Source organism: Dipteris shenzhenensis, chromosome 10, assembly GCF_047967505.1.
Source record: "Dipteris shenzhenensis isolate YYH24624 ecotype China chromosome 10, Dip_SZ_1.0, whole genome shotgun sequence".
Lineage (NCBI taxonomy): Eukaryota > Viridiplantae > Streptophyta > Polypodiopsida > Gleicheniales > Dipteridaceae > Dipteris > Dipteris shenzhenensis.
In genome coordinates, this window is record NC_141605.1 from 14,427,730 (window position 1) to 14,445,028 (window position 17,299).

The window sequence follows — 17,299 nt, forward strand, 5'->3', positions numbered from 1 at the left end:
GTGGGGAACTGGAAGTTGCTCCTATAAAGGGGCCTGAAGAATGTCCTAAAGTCAAAGGCTCACTAGGTCCCATGGTACACTTGTCTATGGGCCCCCGACCTGGTCTCTTGTGCCTGCGTTGCTGCATGTGCTTGCTTCTTGTGATTGGCATGACATCGTTATTTCTTTTTGGCCCATTTGCTCCACTTCTTTCCCCCCACCTTGGTCCACGTTCCCTCTGAAGGCTCAACCCAAGGGGTCTGGGACTTTGCCTACTGACACTGGGATTGCTGATGTGTCTCCCTAGATGGTCTCCGAGTCCCACCCTTTCTCGAGTCCTTGTGGAGAGGGGTGTTGCAAACCCCTCATGCAATCTCTAGCTAGGTGCCCCTTCTACATGCATCTCAAACACTGTCTTGGCAAATCGGAGACCTCCACATGCTGGCATAAAGTACCTCCCTCCAAGGTCTCCAAGAGGATCACCTTGGGTTGGGTGTCCAGGCTCTCTACCACCAGCTTGAGTCTAGGGACTCCATCATCTGTTACCACTGCATACTCTAACTCTGAGGGGTACTTGCCAAAAAGCCCTCCCTATGGAAGGGAGTATGGTCGAGATGGTGAGTTGAATCCATGTCCTCCACCATGAATCCATTGTACCGAGGAATCAGGTACACCAAATGGGGGCCGAGGAGTATAGGCTCCTCTCCACGAGAGATAGAGCAAAATCTAGGGAGCCAAGTTGGAGGAGGAAAACACCGTGTCCATAAATAGTGACCTCTTGAATGTGGTCACCATCTAGTGCAGTCCCCGATCTGTCTCCTCGAGGGAGTGAGGCCAACTATCCTTCTTAGTACTGCCTTGTCCTGAAGAAGATTCACTGCCTGCTATACCTATCGCCTAGTCGATAGTGAAAGAAGAACTTTGATAGCTCTAGGGATTGAGGGTGCTGCCATGAAGCCCCTCTGGCCAAACCAAAGGTCACCACCAAATAATTAGAACACTTGGAATAAGCAATAAACTGCACCTCCCATTGAATGGCAGGAACTGGGAACTGGGAAGAAGAAAGTGAAATAAGGAGAAGAAATGCACCCGTGAGGAAAAGGTCCACAGAACACCACAAACAGGTCTCTGACCAAGAAGAGTCTCTAGTTGAACCTTTGGATAGGAGCGAACTTGGAGGTGGCTCAGAAGAGGACGGTTGAGAAGGAGCCTTGCAGAGTGCTTGCACAAACAAGTTCAAGCTCTCAAAGCAAGAAAGAGAGAGGGAAGTACAGGAGCTGATTCGAGGCTCGATCATCAAAGATAGGACTGATTGTAGAATTGAAAAATGGCTCGCTGAACACTTTCACTAGTCCCAATGCAAAGGTGGTGAAGGATGGGACACTAGAAGAAAGGCTATTTGATGCAACAAGGAAGATATTGGCTCATCGTTGGAACTTTTGGGCACACCGGCATTGGAGAGGGACTAGGAAGGGCACACAAGTTGGCTATAACTAGCCCTTGGAGGGAGGGCCAAAGTACAAGGCAGCCACAACCCGTGGGCTGTGGTGAGAAGCTTGCTAGAATTTGCCAAGGTAGCATGAAAGGGGCCACGAGCTTTGCTCTCCCCCTTGTAGATGAACACATGCGGCGAACCAACTCCAGGATCACAATGGTTGGAAGTAGAGTGGCCTCTTCCAAGTTCTTCTGAGCTCACGACAACATGAGTACCTTAGGATATATGGAGTGCCTAAACTAATGAATCCTAAGTGCATACATGATAAGAGCTAGACTAAATCATAGACTTAAGTTTAGTTAGTTACAAAATTGAGAATTGTAATCATAGCGAGATCGATCTTGCACATGTTATTGCATGAGAATGACCTTCCTTTTATAAGAGTGGGGTGGATGCTTGCATTGCTTTCTCACATGTGGGATAAAGCTTCCTTTACATGCAAGGACAAGCTCTTGCTTTCATACCTTAACTCATACTTTGCCTTTATCGTTGTGCTCATGGCACAAAAAATCTAACATCTCTCAAAGATAATGAAATACTTTTAATACATTAATTTTCTTACAAATTCTATGTTTTCATTGGAATTTCTTAATAGTCTAGTAGCAAAATTAGAATGATTGCCCATACAAGGGGTATTGGCATGGCTTGATCTTTGGTTCTTTTGGTTTTACTTTATTGGTTGCCATATTAGTATCATAGGCACCTCATAGTTTATATTTAAACTTGGCTTTCATAGAATCACTTTTTTGAAATTATTTATTGGGTTCCTATTATATTAGATCTGCATAAAATCTCACCAAATTTGTATGTAGATTAAAGGCTTCACATACATGTGAGCACACTGATTCCTATGATCATAGCCTCAGCCCACAAGGTAGTTAAAAGATACTGATAAAGTAGAATCTATAATCGTGGAAAACACAAAGCTTTTAAAACTTGATGGAAGGACTCATTCCTAGTTTTACAAAGAGAACACATACCACCTCTTTACATTATATTGGTTTTTCTAGATTGATGCATGGTGTCCTTTTGATATGACAAACATATATTTTTTGTTACAATTACATGTACATAATCATGGGGGATTGTAATTATTGAAAATGATGTTGATCAAATTGCACACACTTTACCCCATGAGGAAGTAAATTAGACTTGTAAATAATGTACATGATGTGTGAAGGGATACACCAAATTCCATGTTATCATTATCCTAACTATTCATGTACTTGTACAAGAAATTCTACTTTAAATCCACTTCTTAGATTTGAATCTACTAGCATTTGGCCTTTAATTCCTTAACAATAAATGGAAGGAAGAGGATAAAACACTATGTAGGGTCCACAAGGACTCAACTCCACTTGCAAATATTAGGAACAGTGTTGTGGAGTAGACTATATTAAAAAAATGATGAGTTTTATCCTTTAGCAACAGACCTAACAAATCACAGATGAGGGTAGCATTAGTAGAACGAGTCTAGCATGTCAATAGCACCAAGTTGATGTGGAGTCTAGCATAAAAATAGCACCAAGTTGGTCATGGCTACTCTAGGTAAATATTGTATTCTACATAGAAGCAACACAGGTGATGAAGTTGATGGGATGGTCAATCAACTTTGATGGTCAAGATAACGGGATAGCAGATCGATATTTTGAACTTGGACAAAAAGCTAATAAAAGGTGAAGTATTTTGATTCATCTCGTGTTACTATTTATTAGGAGCATTATATCGATGTTTATGGAGAGAAAGATATAGAAAATATAATAGAAGGCTTGATTGATGTAGAGGGCATTGCGGGTTGTCTAAAATCCTTGGCAATGCATGGATTCCAAAAAGGGGGAGCAAGTGGCAAGTTTTAAGGAGAATAATGGAGTTGTTGAGTTAAGGTTATGATGAGGAAGTGAGTGAAGGAAACAGTCACTCCAACCATTCAATCAAATATAGAAAAGTAGGTGAAAGCTCCTTTACTTCCACTTTTTGATTTCCACAAACAAATATACATGATGAGAACATCATGGGTCAATAATACAAAAATATGTATTTGATAGGAATCAAATTTAATACGCAAAAAGAAGAAAACAAGAGCATTGAATCCATGAGACTAGGTCTCATTGCAAAGTTTTATAGCCGTTGGATTTATATTAAACTGCTTCATGTTGCAAGGGCAAATGCTCCCCAAAATCTTGAAAGATTAGCTTGATTTTGAAAAGGAGAGTACTCTAAGCTTTGTTGCAATAAGCTTCCCACATAATTCCATTCAAGATAAACTTTTTATTTTTTATTTTTTTTCAAAGAAAGGAACCTTCTATTAATGCTTGAAAAACTTCATACAAAACAGCAGCCCCGAAGGTGTTGAGTATGGAGAAAAACCAAGAAAAGGTTGAAAGAAAAACCGGCCTGTTCTAAAGCAACCCAGCTCACTGCCTAAGGAATCTCTAGTATTGGGGCTAACAGCCAAGTGGGGGGAGTATACAACCATTCAAGATAAACTAAAAAGAACAAGACAAGATTGGACAATAACAACAATAACGACATTAATGAGTCACAAGTAATTATTTGGAGAAAGAGCATGCCACCAAACTAGCATGGTTTTCTAAACATGTGATTAAACAAAATTGATGTAGTGTTCTTTTTTTGTATGATATGCGATTATGTTCTCGATTACTTTACCACAAATGGATCATTCAACATCAAAATGGATCAACATGATGGACATGAGCTTCATACGAGTTCAATTTATCAAAGTTCTAACGTCATGTCCTATTAAAGTGTTTATGAGATTTTTGTGTGCAATCACCCCCCCCGCCCCGCCCTCGCCACCTCCCCACCCCAGCCACATGCTACTACATCCGGCCCTAGCCTCCAAGATTTTAAACGGTGATCTAGTGATTGAAAGCCCAATCTAGGCCAAAGCCTTGGAGGCTACGAAATTGGATTAATTGTAAGAGCAATGGTTGGAAGTTCTACTTTGGTCCTAATTTTATCAATTTCAACTTCAAAATTTAGTTGTCTTTTTTGCAACTGAGAATTTTACACGCTAGGGTTCACAGGCGGGAAAGTTGATGGCTTCTTCCGTGGAGCAGCTACAATTGCAGCCTGCTCTCTCCAGCGACCCTTCTCCCACTCCTGCTCAATCAGATGCCAAAACCATTTTCAAGAATTTACATATTCGTGAATATGTTGGCCACAAGAAAAAGGTTTTGCATTTTGGTGTGTTCATTAAAAATTGTACTTGTCGCTCTCGTAGTCCTTTCTCAGATCTGTCTTAACTTTCGTAGGTGCACTCGGTGGCTTGGAACTGCACTGGTAAGAAGCTTGCCTCCGGGTCTGTTGACCAAACCGCTCGCATTTGGCATATTGAGCCGCATGGGCATGTAAGTGGACGGTACTATATAATCTTAGCTGGTGTCTTCTGTACTATTTGTTCTATAACCAAAGAATTATAAATCTCAGGGCAGAACTTTCAGTCCCTCTTCAGTCTTCAATGATATTCCCATGGTTGTGCAAAACATTCTAAAGACATTAGTTGATAGTTTGTTAGAGTCTTACTTTTTGAGGTCAATAAAGTGGATCGTATGCACTAAAAATAATATAGGGAATTTGAATCTGTTATGTTCCTAAGTCTATAGTCTTTGTTGGACAACTAGGGTCAACTCCCATATGAGGAGAGCACAAGGAGTCACACCTGTAGTATGATAGGGGGGATGATGGCAGCACATAGGTGCCTACCACTGCTGGTCTACCTCTCCTTCTGCGCGTGCCTTGCAAGACTTTGAAGTGGCATTTGCCCGTTCCAAGAAGGGGGAACAGCATTCCTTGGTAACTAAGCTAGAGAGTCACACGGTAGCTCTACAACAACCGAGATATGAAGACCATTCTTAACAAGACCAAGATTGTGGTCTTCAACCCCTCTTTAACACCAACACCAGCGTGAGTCATTCACTTTCGTAGTAGCACCAAATTGAGATTGTTGCACTCAGTGTGCATTTTCATCCTTGGTTTAGTACTGAACTACAACTCGAGCTAGACTGAATAGAGGACATGCCTCATTGGTGAGATTGGAAAGAAGTGTTTTCAGGCCAACTTCTGACACGTGCAACCAAAATCCCTCCTCTTTGACTCTCTAGTCAGACCAGCAGTACTATATGCAGGAGTTTTCTAGGGGGTGATGTTCAGTGGGTTATTTGAGAGACTGCAAGTCACAATGCTCTCCCTCATGATCCATGCGAAGAGGTACACCCCATGTGATATCATACTTGCAGAATTTACAGTCTAACCTATACACTATGACGGAGCTAGACAGGATTCGCATGACTACATCGTCGTGAGTTGAAACTCTCTTTAACCTACGTGACATGTAGGACATAGGTCATGAGGTGCCCTCAATAGTGTGATATCCGTGGCAGATACGATTGCCTCTTCAAGCAGGAGTCTCAAGATATGCGCCTTTGTTATTGACTATCTAGACTCATGGTATGCCACCCTCCATTCTCTTTGTGTCAAAGTTCTCGCAAACTAGATAAACACTTGACCAAGAGCGTAGGCAACAATGGATCACAAATTTCTTTACAAGAGAGGAGTTACTCACTGACCTCCGTTAGAAAACACAATCTTGAGCTTCATCTCCATACAAACTAGCATGAGGATAGATAAAGGGCAGGGCCAATCAGCAAATGCCGCATTCGAGGTATCACAGCTTCGCAGTGCTAGGCCACTTCACAACATTCCCAAGTGAGACCCACAAAGCTGCGTAGGGGTGACACACAAATATTGGACACGCTCCAAAGACCTCAAGATTCCAGTCGGGACCTAGCCACACCCACTGACAGCTCTGATCAGTCTTAACTAATTCCAACCGAGTCTACCCACCCATGTCGTTAGACTACCTCAGGGCGCACTATCTTAGGATGTCCACAAACAACTAAAGGAGCAGACCAGAGGGCGATACATGAAGATCTCATACATATTTCAAATAGGAGATGAGCTCCATAAGACTCCCTGGTTTAGCTCCTTGACATTCTCAATCTTGGAGATGTAATTTCCATACTTGTTTTTCAATCCTTTTTCTTTACACGACATATTGAAGAGGTGTGCTAGGCCTCAAGTTCCCCTTCGAGTGTAGGAGCATGATATATTTCAGATTTTGGTCTCATGTGCCTTTTTGGTTTTTCTCAGGCATTATTAATCAGTCTTTCGTAGACATTAATAAATCCTCTTGTCTCTCTCTCATGTTTGCCAAGATCTCTCTCTCTCTCTCTATCCCTCTCTCCTCCCCCCCCCCCCCCCCCTTTCCCCCTCTTTAACAAAAACAAACTAGTGGATATGGTGCATACTTTTCAATATCTCAGTATTGAGGTCCCATCTGACCCCAAATGGCAACCTACTTTCACATCTCGATTAGCTATCGGGAATTAGGCATCTATGCTTTCAACACACATGCAAATAGATTGGGACAAAAATGGGCTCTCAAGAATTATTTGCTTCATACTTTGGTTCACTAGTGGTTTGCTTTATGGAGTTGAAGTTGAAGGAGATTGAACAGATTGAGAAGACTTTGTTGGCCACTTTCCTAAAACTCAAGTACGAATGTCATCTCTCAAGGGTTCATGGTTTGTGGTTCCCCCTTGAGAGACCAGCCTTCTCAAACATCCGGGACCGGTTTTCTAGAGTTCTAAAGGGTCGTACCACTGCACTATCCCTCCTGTCCAAGCACAAGGGAACAATTGTCCTGGTGCAAACATCAAAACAGTCCTCCAAGAATGTGACAAACTTCTTAGTTGTCTCGCATGGTCATAATCTAGGAGATAGTCTTCTTGTTTCTATCTTTGGATACACCCATTGTACTATTAGAAACAATGATGAACACACAGGCGCGAACTGGATGTCAGGAATGTGAGTTGTATTGATGAAAGCCTATACATGAACACCCTCACCTTGATACTATTCCTAGCGGACAGACCTAACTTCTAGAGAAAAAAGTGCCTCAAGGGTAGGTTCTCACCACATTACTCATAATCAAACAAATACCCACCGGAGTGATAGTGAACATGTACTAAGAATGGATCATTCACCAAAAGAAAATAAACCTAAAGCTTTGCAGGCAGCTTAAAACTTTTCTCTGGATAGTGCCTTGGTGGAAAAAGATCTGTCACGTTCTGGTATGTAGAACAGTAGATCAAACTGATCTCTCCTGCATGTGATCTCTTTTCGACATAATGATAGTGTATGTCTATGTGTCTCATGCGAGCATGAAATATATGATTCCGTGCTATTGCAATAGCACGCTGACTGTCAGTGACAATAGCAGTAGGTGGCTGCATAACCCCATGTAGATCTACCATCAATCTTCTGAGCGATACACAATCAACTGTGGTTTGAAGTCTGCCTTGTACTCAGCTTCACATGAAGAGGTGGCCACAGTGAGTCGTTTCAAGCTCAACCAGATATGCATGAGCTACCAAGAAAGAAACAGTTCCCACTGTTGGACTGTCTAGTATCATGGTCACTGAATCAATGAATGCTTGAAACTGAAAGCCACCCCCTGGCATAAAACAATCCAAGATGCGGGGGGCCTAAGAATGTGCTTTACTGCCAGTGAATGGCCTTCGGACTATGCATATATCTGCTCACTTGTGACACTTCGTAATGAACGTTAGGACGTATGATGCATAGGTAATTTAGGCAGCCAACAGCTTGGCTGTAAAGAGTCACATCAAAAGGTTCACTGCTGTCATACATGGACAGTTTAAGCCCAAGTTCAACTAGTGTTGAAATTGGCTTACAATTCTGCATTCTGAATCTTTGTAATAGCCCTTGTATATACTTGGACTGTTTCATCTTTCTATGCCATAATCCCAATTCCTAAGTACTAATGCAACACCCCAATTCTGACATAACAAATGAGGTTCAATGAGCTATCATTCTCGAAGTCTGAAATTCTGTCCTCATTGGTGCTCACAGCACCAAATCATACACATAAAGGATGGCTATCAACAAATTCTCTGTGGTTAGCATATGCTTGGCCAACCTATCGGCCATGTCCAAAATTTTACTGCGGTTTCCTAGAGTTTCCTTAAGGCGTGCACCGAGTTGCTTGGCTGGCTGGTTTATATGGACTATTAGGCTGAGGCCATTGCTGTTTCCTTGATATGTATGTATGCTCTGTAGCGATAGAGTGTTTGCTCTTCATTTTCTACCTCTCTTGCTGGGCAGATTTTACAGATTCTTGCCTCCCTGAGGCTTCTTGGTCTGGCCCATCTACCTTTTTCTACCTGTAGATCATGGGAGCTGGTTCTTATTCTGCAGATTATATGCCTTTTGAACATTGAGATATCCTCCCTGAGATATTCCTGCATTCCGTACTTCGCCATCGGGTTTATCTCTTGCTTGTAGAATTCCATTTTTGTTTCCAGGTCTTGCCATAATTTCTGTAGCATTTTCTGTGTGACTAGCACGTAGCCCCCCTATCTCCATCCACTCGACTCCCTCTCTCTGCCAACTTGGATTTTTTGTTGCCTCCTTGGCTCTGTATGGGAGTTCGTTTGCGTCCATCTTCATTACCTTGTGAATGTATGTTATGTATTCGCACAGAGCCCTTCAAGCGGTATCATCCTTATCTCTATTAACATGACAGGATACGGGGTTTGCACTTTGATCCCAGTACCTTTTGTGAATTCTTTCTATTCTTTTCCATAGTCTTTGGAGAGTTTGGGCACCCAGGTCGGGCATCCATAGAGGACCACTGTTTGAACAAGAGTTGTGTATAGGAACTTCCTCATTTCCCAGCTCTATAGGCGTGCTTTTTTGCATTTGTTTTGGAAACTATATGGGGCTTTCAACCCCCTTATAACTCTTCTCTCGACACATGCATTCCACTCGTACTTGTTCTCAATCCCAAGTCCCAAATATTTTTATGTTGTGAGTGCTTCAAGGGTTTCCCCTTGAAATGGTGTTTGCTTCTTCTGTGATCTGATTACCATGACCTTTGTCTTTGCAATCTTGACTCTCATCCCTGATTGTTGGCAAAATTTGCCTAATGCGTCCAAGTGTTTTTGCATGTCCTTTTTATTCTCTGCAAACGGTAAAACCTCATCTGCATAAATGAGTAGGAGTAGGGCATATCCTTTTGTATGTGTGCGTGTGCGTGCGTGCGTGCATGTGTGTGTGTGTGTGAGAGAGAGAGAGAGAGAGAGAGAGAGAGAGAGAGAGAGAGAGATGGTGTTGCATTTAAGCTACCATTTAAGCCGCACTTTGTTGCAGAGTAAAGTGAAGGATATGGAATTGAAGGGGCATGCAGATAGTGTGGATCAACTTTGTTGGGACCCAAAGCACGCTGATTTGCTAGCAACAGCTTCAGGGGATAGAACTGTACGGTTATGGGATGCTCGCAGTGAGTAAAGAAAGTATTTTTCAATCATTGATTATTGTTGCTGTGCTTACTGTGTCATTGTGAGCTAATTTTTATTGCTCTCTCTCTCTCTCTCTCTCACACACACACACACACACACACACATTTTTTAAAATTTAGTGAAAGCTTTGATTGATTATATTACAAGAATAGTCACCTCAAAAAAGAGGCGCTAGAAAATACATCAACTGAAGATTTTAGTATAAGCTAAATATACATCCTGATCTATTTGGTGCGTCTGCAAGTAATCAAAGAAAGATTGCTGCAGAGAACACTTTAAAAAAGTAAATAAAGAAAAATTGGGATCACTAAAGACTTTACAATTGCGGTTTGTCCATAAAGTCCAAAGTGCCCAATAGCTAACCCAAACAAAGAAAAAATGAAACTCCGGTCGCTGTGGATAAAACCAAAGAGTCAAAAAAATTTCCCTACTGTGTGGCTGCCAGAGAAAAGGGAAGCATAGAGCCATCATCATGAATAAAATCAGCAACAATATTGATCCCTTAAAAAGAAATAAAGTAAGAATGGCAAGGTTCCTGTAAAGCAAGCAGAGGCTGAAAAACTTTGGACCAGTGAATGCTTTCAGCCCGCAAAGAATTACCCATCAGAGATTGTCGACCATGCCATTCTAGGTGAGACAGAATGTACTTCTAGTCAAGAAGCAAGCTGGAGACCATAGGGCAGCCATGCGAAGTGCCATCAATGCACCCAAACAAGAAATCTCATTGAGTGGGTTGCCAATGACCAAAAGCAGGAGTACTGATATGTGTAACTAGAGATTGAATCATGAGAGCTCAGGGTTGATCACCTTTCAGAAATTGCAGCAACATTTTCCCCTTGTGAGCAAGGATGTGCACCTGGATATTAGTGGTATTCAAACCTCCATGCATCCTAGGGGAACAAATTTGATGCATCGAAAGCAGTCTGAGACTTTTTCTACAATGTTTGGAGCGCCAAAAGATCTCCATAATGACAGACATAAAGGAATCAAGATCTGCCTTGGTGAACATGATAAGAGGCAAATAAAATTGAATGTATGCCACAAGTATGGACTGCACTATTCGGAGGCGAACACACTTTTTTTTAATAGTGAAATCTTATATTTGTGTGTGGGAAACCTCAAAAAGAGGTAAAAACCCACCAAATAGGTACAAGAAAAAAATTTACAAGTAAAGCCTCAAAGCAAAAGTCATGAGGCAGCCAAGTAAAAAGTTACATATCAAGCTAGAGGAGGATCAAACACAGCATTCTCCAGCTTCAAATTATTGCTCTGTAAAAACTGATGCAGTGATGAAATCACACCATCAATAAAAACCAGTTGTTTTTTGCCCTTGTGATTCTTCTCGATATAGGCTGGTACCCGAAATTTCTTAATCACAGGGTCAAAAACCTGTTGTAACATGGGATGAAAAGATTCCAGTGAAAAAGGCACTTCTGCATCCCGAACAAAAGAAGACTCTGGCACAGGCATCAGAGGCAAAGGAGCTAGATCAACATCTGTATCCTCCGACGAAAGAGTTGCATCTGATAAAGCAGGACTCGGCATTTCAGCTTCACTTCGAGGATCAACCTGAGAAAGAGCATGTGCAGCATCCTGTATGATCCCTCTGCAAGGGACACATCCATATCTAGAGGAGAAGGAGGCTGATGATGCTCAACGGGAGTCGGATCTTGAACTTCTTCAGCAAGAGAAAGATTAACATGTGATTTTTTAACCTTCCTCCAGTAATGCTTCGGAGCAATAAAAGAAGGCTTATCCAGTAAAGCCTTAGCAAAAATCGGAGGAGAAGGAAGAGTAAACTTTACTGTTGAAGAAGGAGCAGGAGGAGTGGTCATGGAAGCCGAAGGGCAAGCATGTGCAAAATGACCAACCTGCCGGCACCGATTACATGCTGTAGGAAAAGAGGCAAGATGCAGCCTAATGCGCATCGGATGAGCAAATCCCAAATCAAGATCCAGAGGAGAGGGCACGGGTTGCATCATATCCCGTAAAATACAAAGGCGAACATCCCGAGTAGCCTGTAAAAACTCCTGTCTCGAAACATGTAGAGGCCTCCCCAAAAAAGCTACAAGAGTAGGAAGATGTTGAAGAAGAGGTAGAGGCAACGCTTTGAGGGTAATTCAAACCGGACAGTGAATCAGAAGAGAGGCAAATGGATCAAATAGTGGATCCCAGGGCATCACATAAGCAAAGAAACCAGCCCCATGAATATTAACACGACTGACAAGTCGCTTCACCACATTAGTCGAAGAGTAGTGGGCATAATAAAAACCTTTGCCTAGAAAGACAAAGGATGAAAGGCAATCCTGACCCACTGCAACTTCAACCCAACGACGAAGTTGAGCTGCAGATAAAGCCCTGCCCATAAAGTAGAGACAGACCCAAAACTGCTGAGCCTGTCGAAGACCGAAAACCAGAAGGGTAGAGTCCAAAGAACAAACAAGCTGTGAATCTGATGAAGGAACATCTGTGACAGAAGCAAAACACATCTGGCGAAGAAGGTCACAAAGGACCATCCGCGATATCCAACTTTGCCGATTTAACCAAGGTGGAAGGAGGCAAACCACCACGCTTCCATTGAAAGAAGACACGTGTAGGAGGAGCAGAGGCAGAAGGGGGGGGGGCTGAAGCAAAGAAAATGAAAGAGCCATCTGTCGGAGCAGCAGGAAGAGGAGAGGAAGAGACTCCAGGAAAAGACTGTACAAGACCCGGCGTGAGGAGCAAAAGGCTGCAGAGACAAAGGGGAAGACGAATTTGGTACGGAATCTGGCTGTACGAACATGGGAGTAGGTACACAAGAAGGAAAAAGAACGGGTAAAAGAACCTGTACGGAGGGGGGAGCTTGTACGGATGACTGTACAGTAGGTACGGCTTGGGTGGTGGCAAAGGAAGGGGCAAGTGCAGACAGAAGATGTATAGGGGCTGACAAATGGGGTACGGATGCAGGCGCAGGAGTAGTAGCAGGCTGCGGGCAAAGTACAGGGATGGGTGAGGGAGGGGTTGAGCTCGCCATCACTCACACACACACCTAAAAAGCGACACTTGGAGGCGAACACACACACACACACGTGCGCGCGCACACTCTTTTTTGGGGTTTAAAAACCCATTTCATTAAGAAGAATGTACATTCATAGCTGTCCCAATGGGGGACAGCTAATACTGAAGACTAGAAACATTGATAGAAAACTTCCAACTAGGTAAAAGGAAGGTCTCCAAGAAAATGCACATCCTCTCTCTCACACAAGCACATGCATGCACGCATGCACGCACACGCACTCATGCAAGCACAAACTTGAGATAATTGATTGGTGAGTATTCTAAGTCTTATAAAAGAATTTTCTACTAATAGCACAGAGACTGAAGATGCTCAAATGACATTCCTACCATTGCATAGGGCACGTTCTTTGAAATTCCGATCCGTTCCGTGATGGGAACAGAGACAATGACGAGAACGCCATGTCACCAATGTGGATGAGTTGAGAGCTGAAGGAGTCTAGAGAACCTACATAAAATAATGATGATAGACTGCCAAATGGCGTACAAAACCAAGACAATTAGGAAAAAGCTCTCAAAAGGCAAGACTCCTTGGTTCCTACAAATTCGGAAACTATCATTTAGTGTGAGTACTCCTTTCGTATGCTTGATGTTCCCTAGGCATTTCTAATAGTCATCCTAAGCTGAAGAGTGTTCCCAAGTTCCATATGAAGGGAACAACATTTTTTGCTAAGTATGATCAATTGTTAGAGTCATGCTTTAGCGGAGGCATGTTTCCAATGATTTATGTAATTAACACTTGACATTTAAATAGCCATACACTGAAATCAACTAACAACAATAACTTCCATGAGTCACACATGGTTCAAAGCATTGCAAAGAATTTCAAACACAGAAACGGTGGCATTACTTGGGGTGCAAATGATGATCACCTCTTGTTAGAGTTTCCCCTCGTCATATCTCTATATTCTAATAATGCTTTATCTTGAAAAAAATAATATTCAGAACTTTGGACGGAGCCAAATGAAACCCTAGGAAAGTCTATTGAAAATTTGCCTTCTTCTTCAACAAATAGGAGGAATACAATGATAATATGACAATCCAAAATATCTTGGGGAAGTCAAGAAGAGTGTAGAACCATGGATAGTTGTAGAAGGATGCCAAAACTCAGCCAAAGACCAGGCTGAAAGTATAGAACTCATGATTCTACAGCCAATTCCCATGAAGACACTCCATAGTCCCTATCTGTGCTAGTCTTGTGAGTATCTCAATACAAAAACCAAGAACTAGCTGTAATTCACTATAGGAACCTCAATCCACCACCAAACAGAGGCATAATACTCCAGCTGAAACATCCCCAACCAGGTCAAGTAATGTCTGACCCAAGTGAGGTACGGACTCCAAGCCAGAATCCTGAAGACTAGGGGACAACCCCGCCAAAACACCCAAAAGGGTTCAGTTAGTAGCTCACGTTCGAGTTGTAGTTTATGTATAAAGGATCACCCTCGGAGCATGAGGTTTAGACCATCATGGGAAGCCAGCTGGCCTCAAGGTCGTGGCCTCAAGGTCAACACATGCATCCAATACCACATGCTTCTTCTCCGAGCTACCACTTATGGGCCAATAGGTCCACAATAAGCTCCAGCTCCTTGGAACTGTGAGAAGTGTAGTGGTGCCTAGCAACAATGGAGAAAGAAAGAAAGAAAGAAAATTTATTAGAGTCTTCGGAAGACCGATGGGTCTATGAGACTGAAAGAAAACCTGATACAAATCACAGTAAGGGTGGAGCTACTGAAACGAGCATCATCACCCGTGTTGAATCCTAAGTCTGATCATACATAATCAAATACATTTGGATGTAACAATGAAAAGAAAAGGACTGGAGCGGAGCAGAATCCTCCGTATGTCATGTCCCTTTGGCTGGTGCATAGCTGGTGATGGGACGCTGGCGCTCGTCAAGGGGTGCCCCGTGCGTCTCGGTCTCTTAAACGAGGCTCGACACAAGACCAAAGCCACTGTGACTCCCGTGGGACGTATCTCAAGTCTAAACAATGACGGGAGGTTCCCTAGAGTGATCTGTGTGTCCCCTCGATGTCTCGTGTGTTGTGCTGTGATCGTCGGGTCGGGGTCTCTGCTGTCACGTCTGCGGACACAGCAAACACTCACATAGGAAACTGAAAACAAGAGAACCCTGAGAGACTTGCAAAAGGATCTCAGAAAAAACCTCCTCTACTACTGGAGAAGACTTGGGTATCTCACATGCATGATGGGCTGCTTTCCCCGTTAGATATAGCAGCAACCCTCTCAGATATTAGCGACTTTTATCACTCAGTTGCTCGGTCCAGGAGAGGTGAGATCCTCAAGCGAGAGATAGGTATCCGCCAACAGTTGGTTGCTCCTCAGAGGGAAGAGCAGAAGAGGCCTACAGATGCTTGGGTTCAGGAGCGCCTTGCTGCAGCAAGGGCTCAGCAACAGTCATTGTTGGATCAGAGAGCAGAGTATACCTTTTGTCATTTTGGACCCAGACAGGAGGCAAGGTCAACAAGCAGTTCTTCTCTACTCTTGGCCCTAGACATAGTAGGGAGGGCGTTTCATAGCTTGTTGACTCAGACAGAGTTTTACAGACACATCCAGATACCGTCTTGCAGGTAGCTACATATTTCTATGCCTCCCTTTTTACAGCATATCCTGACACTTAGGCCAGAGATGATGCTCGAGTTATTATCTGGTAGCACTTACCTATGTCGGTGACTGGAGATATGATAGTCTCACTTGATGCACCATTCACCAAAATAGAGTTCAAGACTGCTCTCTCTGCTCTTCACAAGGGCAAGTGTCCTGGTTCAGATGGCCTTACACCCTCTTTCTTTATTTCATTTTGGGATCAGATTGGGGATCACATTACCTCAACCCTGTAGGGCGTTTGGGACTCGGGTGAGATGCGAGACTCACTTACTAAGGGCCTCATTCATCTTATCCCTAAAGGGGGTTGCAGGAATTTAGTATCGTAGTGGAGACCGATCACTTTGTTGGGCACTTTGTACAAAATCCTAGCAAAAGCAATCAGCCTACGTCTGCAGCTATAGAAAAGGGGGTAGGGGAAGATTTGGAGAAGGGGGATAGACTAGCAGAAGGGGAGAGAGATAGGGGGAGAAGGGAGGAGAAAGGGTAGGAGAGAGAGAATGAGGTAGGAAAGAGAGGGAGAGATTGAGAGGGAGTAGGGAAGAGAGAGAGAGTGAGTGAGCGTAGGCAGGAAGGAGGAGTCTCATATGGGCTGTGCTGCCCATCCGTGGTGACTTCTCGTGCATAGGATGATGTGTCTGGGGGAAAGTAACATAGTGCAATGAAAGTCGGCTGTGTGTTTGGTAACTGGATCCGAATCCACATGTGTCGTGCATGCTCCTCCTTTCGTATCATAGAAAGGAGTGGCCTCAGATGTGATCTGAAAAGAACAGCCACACCTCCGGATCCTCGTACCCCACTATCCCTCCTCAGTTCCTTCCCGTGGGCAGACTCCCATGTGTATCCTGTCACTATGGGTACCCCTCTCTCTGGGCTCTGATGCGTCTCGGTGTAGAAGATCACATCTCTGTTATGGTATGTCTCCAAGAACCTCCTTGGTCTTCGGACCATAGGGTGCCATTACAATTCCGCACTGCCATCCTCAATTTGTTTCGCATACTCGCCCCATCGTTCAGACACCGTCATGTGCTGTCCCGTTCTCCTGCTGCATTTCATACTTCTTTTTCTACCCTCTCTCGAATGATCACCCTGCCATCTCTGTAAAGTGCCCATTTCCCCTCTTGTCTTGCAGCCATCACCCGCACCGAGTAGATAGGATTAGATGTCACATTAAAAAGTACATAGTAGGGGGTGGATGGGGACTTATATAGTCCCTCCACATTTTCCACCTAAAGGACCTCTCACTTGGCCCCTTTTTTCCCCTTCATTACAGCCATCCCTTCCCAAAATTTCACAACATGGCTGTCCAAAAGTGCAGCAAACAGCAACTACTAATCAATCCGGTAGGAGATAGGGGCTGAGTTTTGCACTACCACTGTGACGCATTTTGCAAACTTCCCGATGCTCAGGAGTCCGCTTCTCACCACACTTAAAGCATGAGTTTGCCCTCTTTCTGCTGTCCATAATAGCCCTGGTGTGTTGTTTAAATTCTGATTTTTCAATCCCAACACTTGGCTTAGCTCCTGGCTTAGCATCAAATGACCTGTGTGGCTTGGCATATGGCATCTTGCTGCCTGTAGCTGTGGGAAACCTCGAAAACGGTGCTGCTGCTGATTTTCTTTCATTCCAATCAGTCACTTTAGGCTTCTTCTCAGCCTCATTTGCATTCCCATATGTGCTGCCCGCTGTCATCTTATATTTGCTGGCTTATTTGGGCTCAAATACCTCTGCCAATTGGGCTGCA

General features: G+C 43.4%; 1 protein-coding gene across 3 annotated transcripts in view; it reads left to right on the forward strand.

The window, feature by feature from the left end:
* Positions 1 to 4,298: 4,298 nt before the first annotated feature.
* Positions 4,299 to 17,299, forward strand: part of TEX1 (Transducin/WD40 repeat-like superfamily protein) — a 54,691-nt gene continuing 41,690 nt past the window's right edge. For 2 of the 3 annotated variants that reach the window (XM_087380180.1, XM_087380182.1), the window contains exons 1-3: positions 4,440 to 4,668; positions 4,750 to 4,845; positions 9,731 to 9,860. In XM_087380180.1, the coding sequence (XP_087236306.1) occupies positions 4,534 to 4,668; positions 4,750 to 4,845; positions 9,731 to 9,860 (361 nt within the window). In that variant the 5' untranslated portion in view covers positions 4,440 to 4,533. Of the gene's footprint in view, positions 4,413 to 4,439; positions 4,669 to 4,749; positions 4,846 to 9,730; positions 9,861 to 17,299 lie in introns of those variants that run through there. The other variant, XM_087380181.1, reaches the window with a different exon arrangement.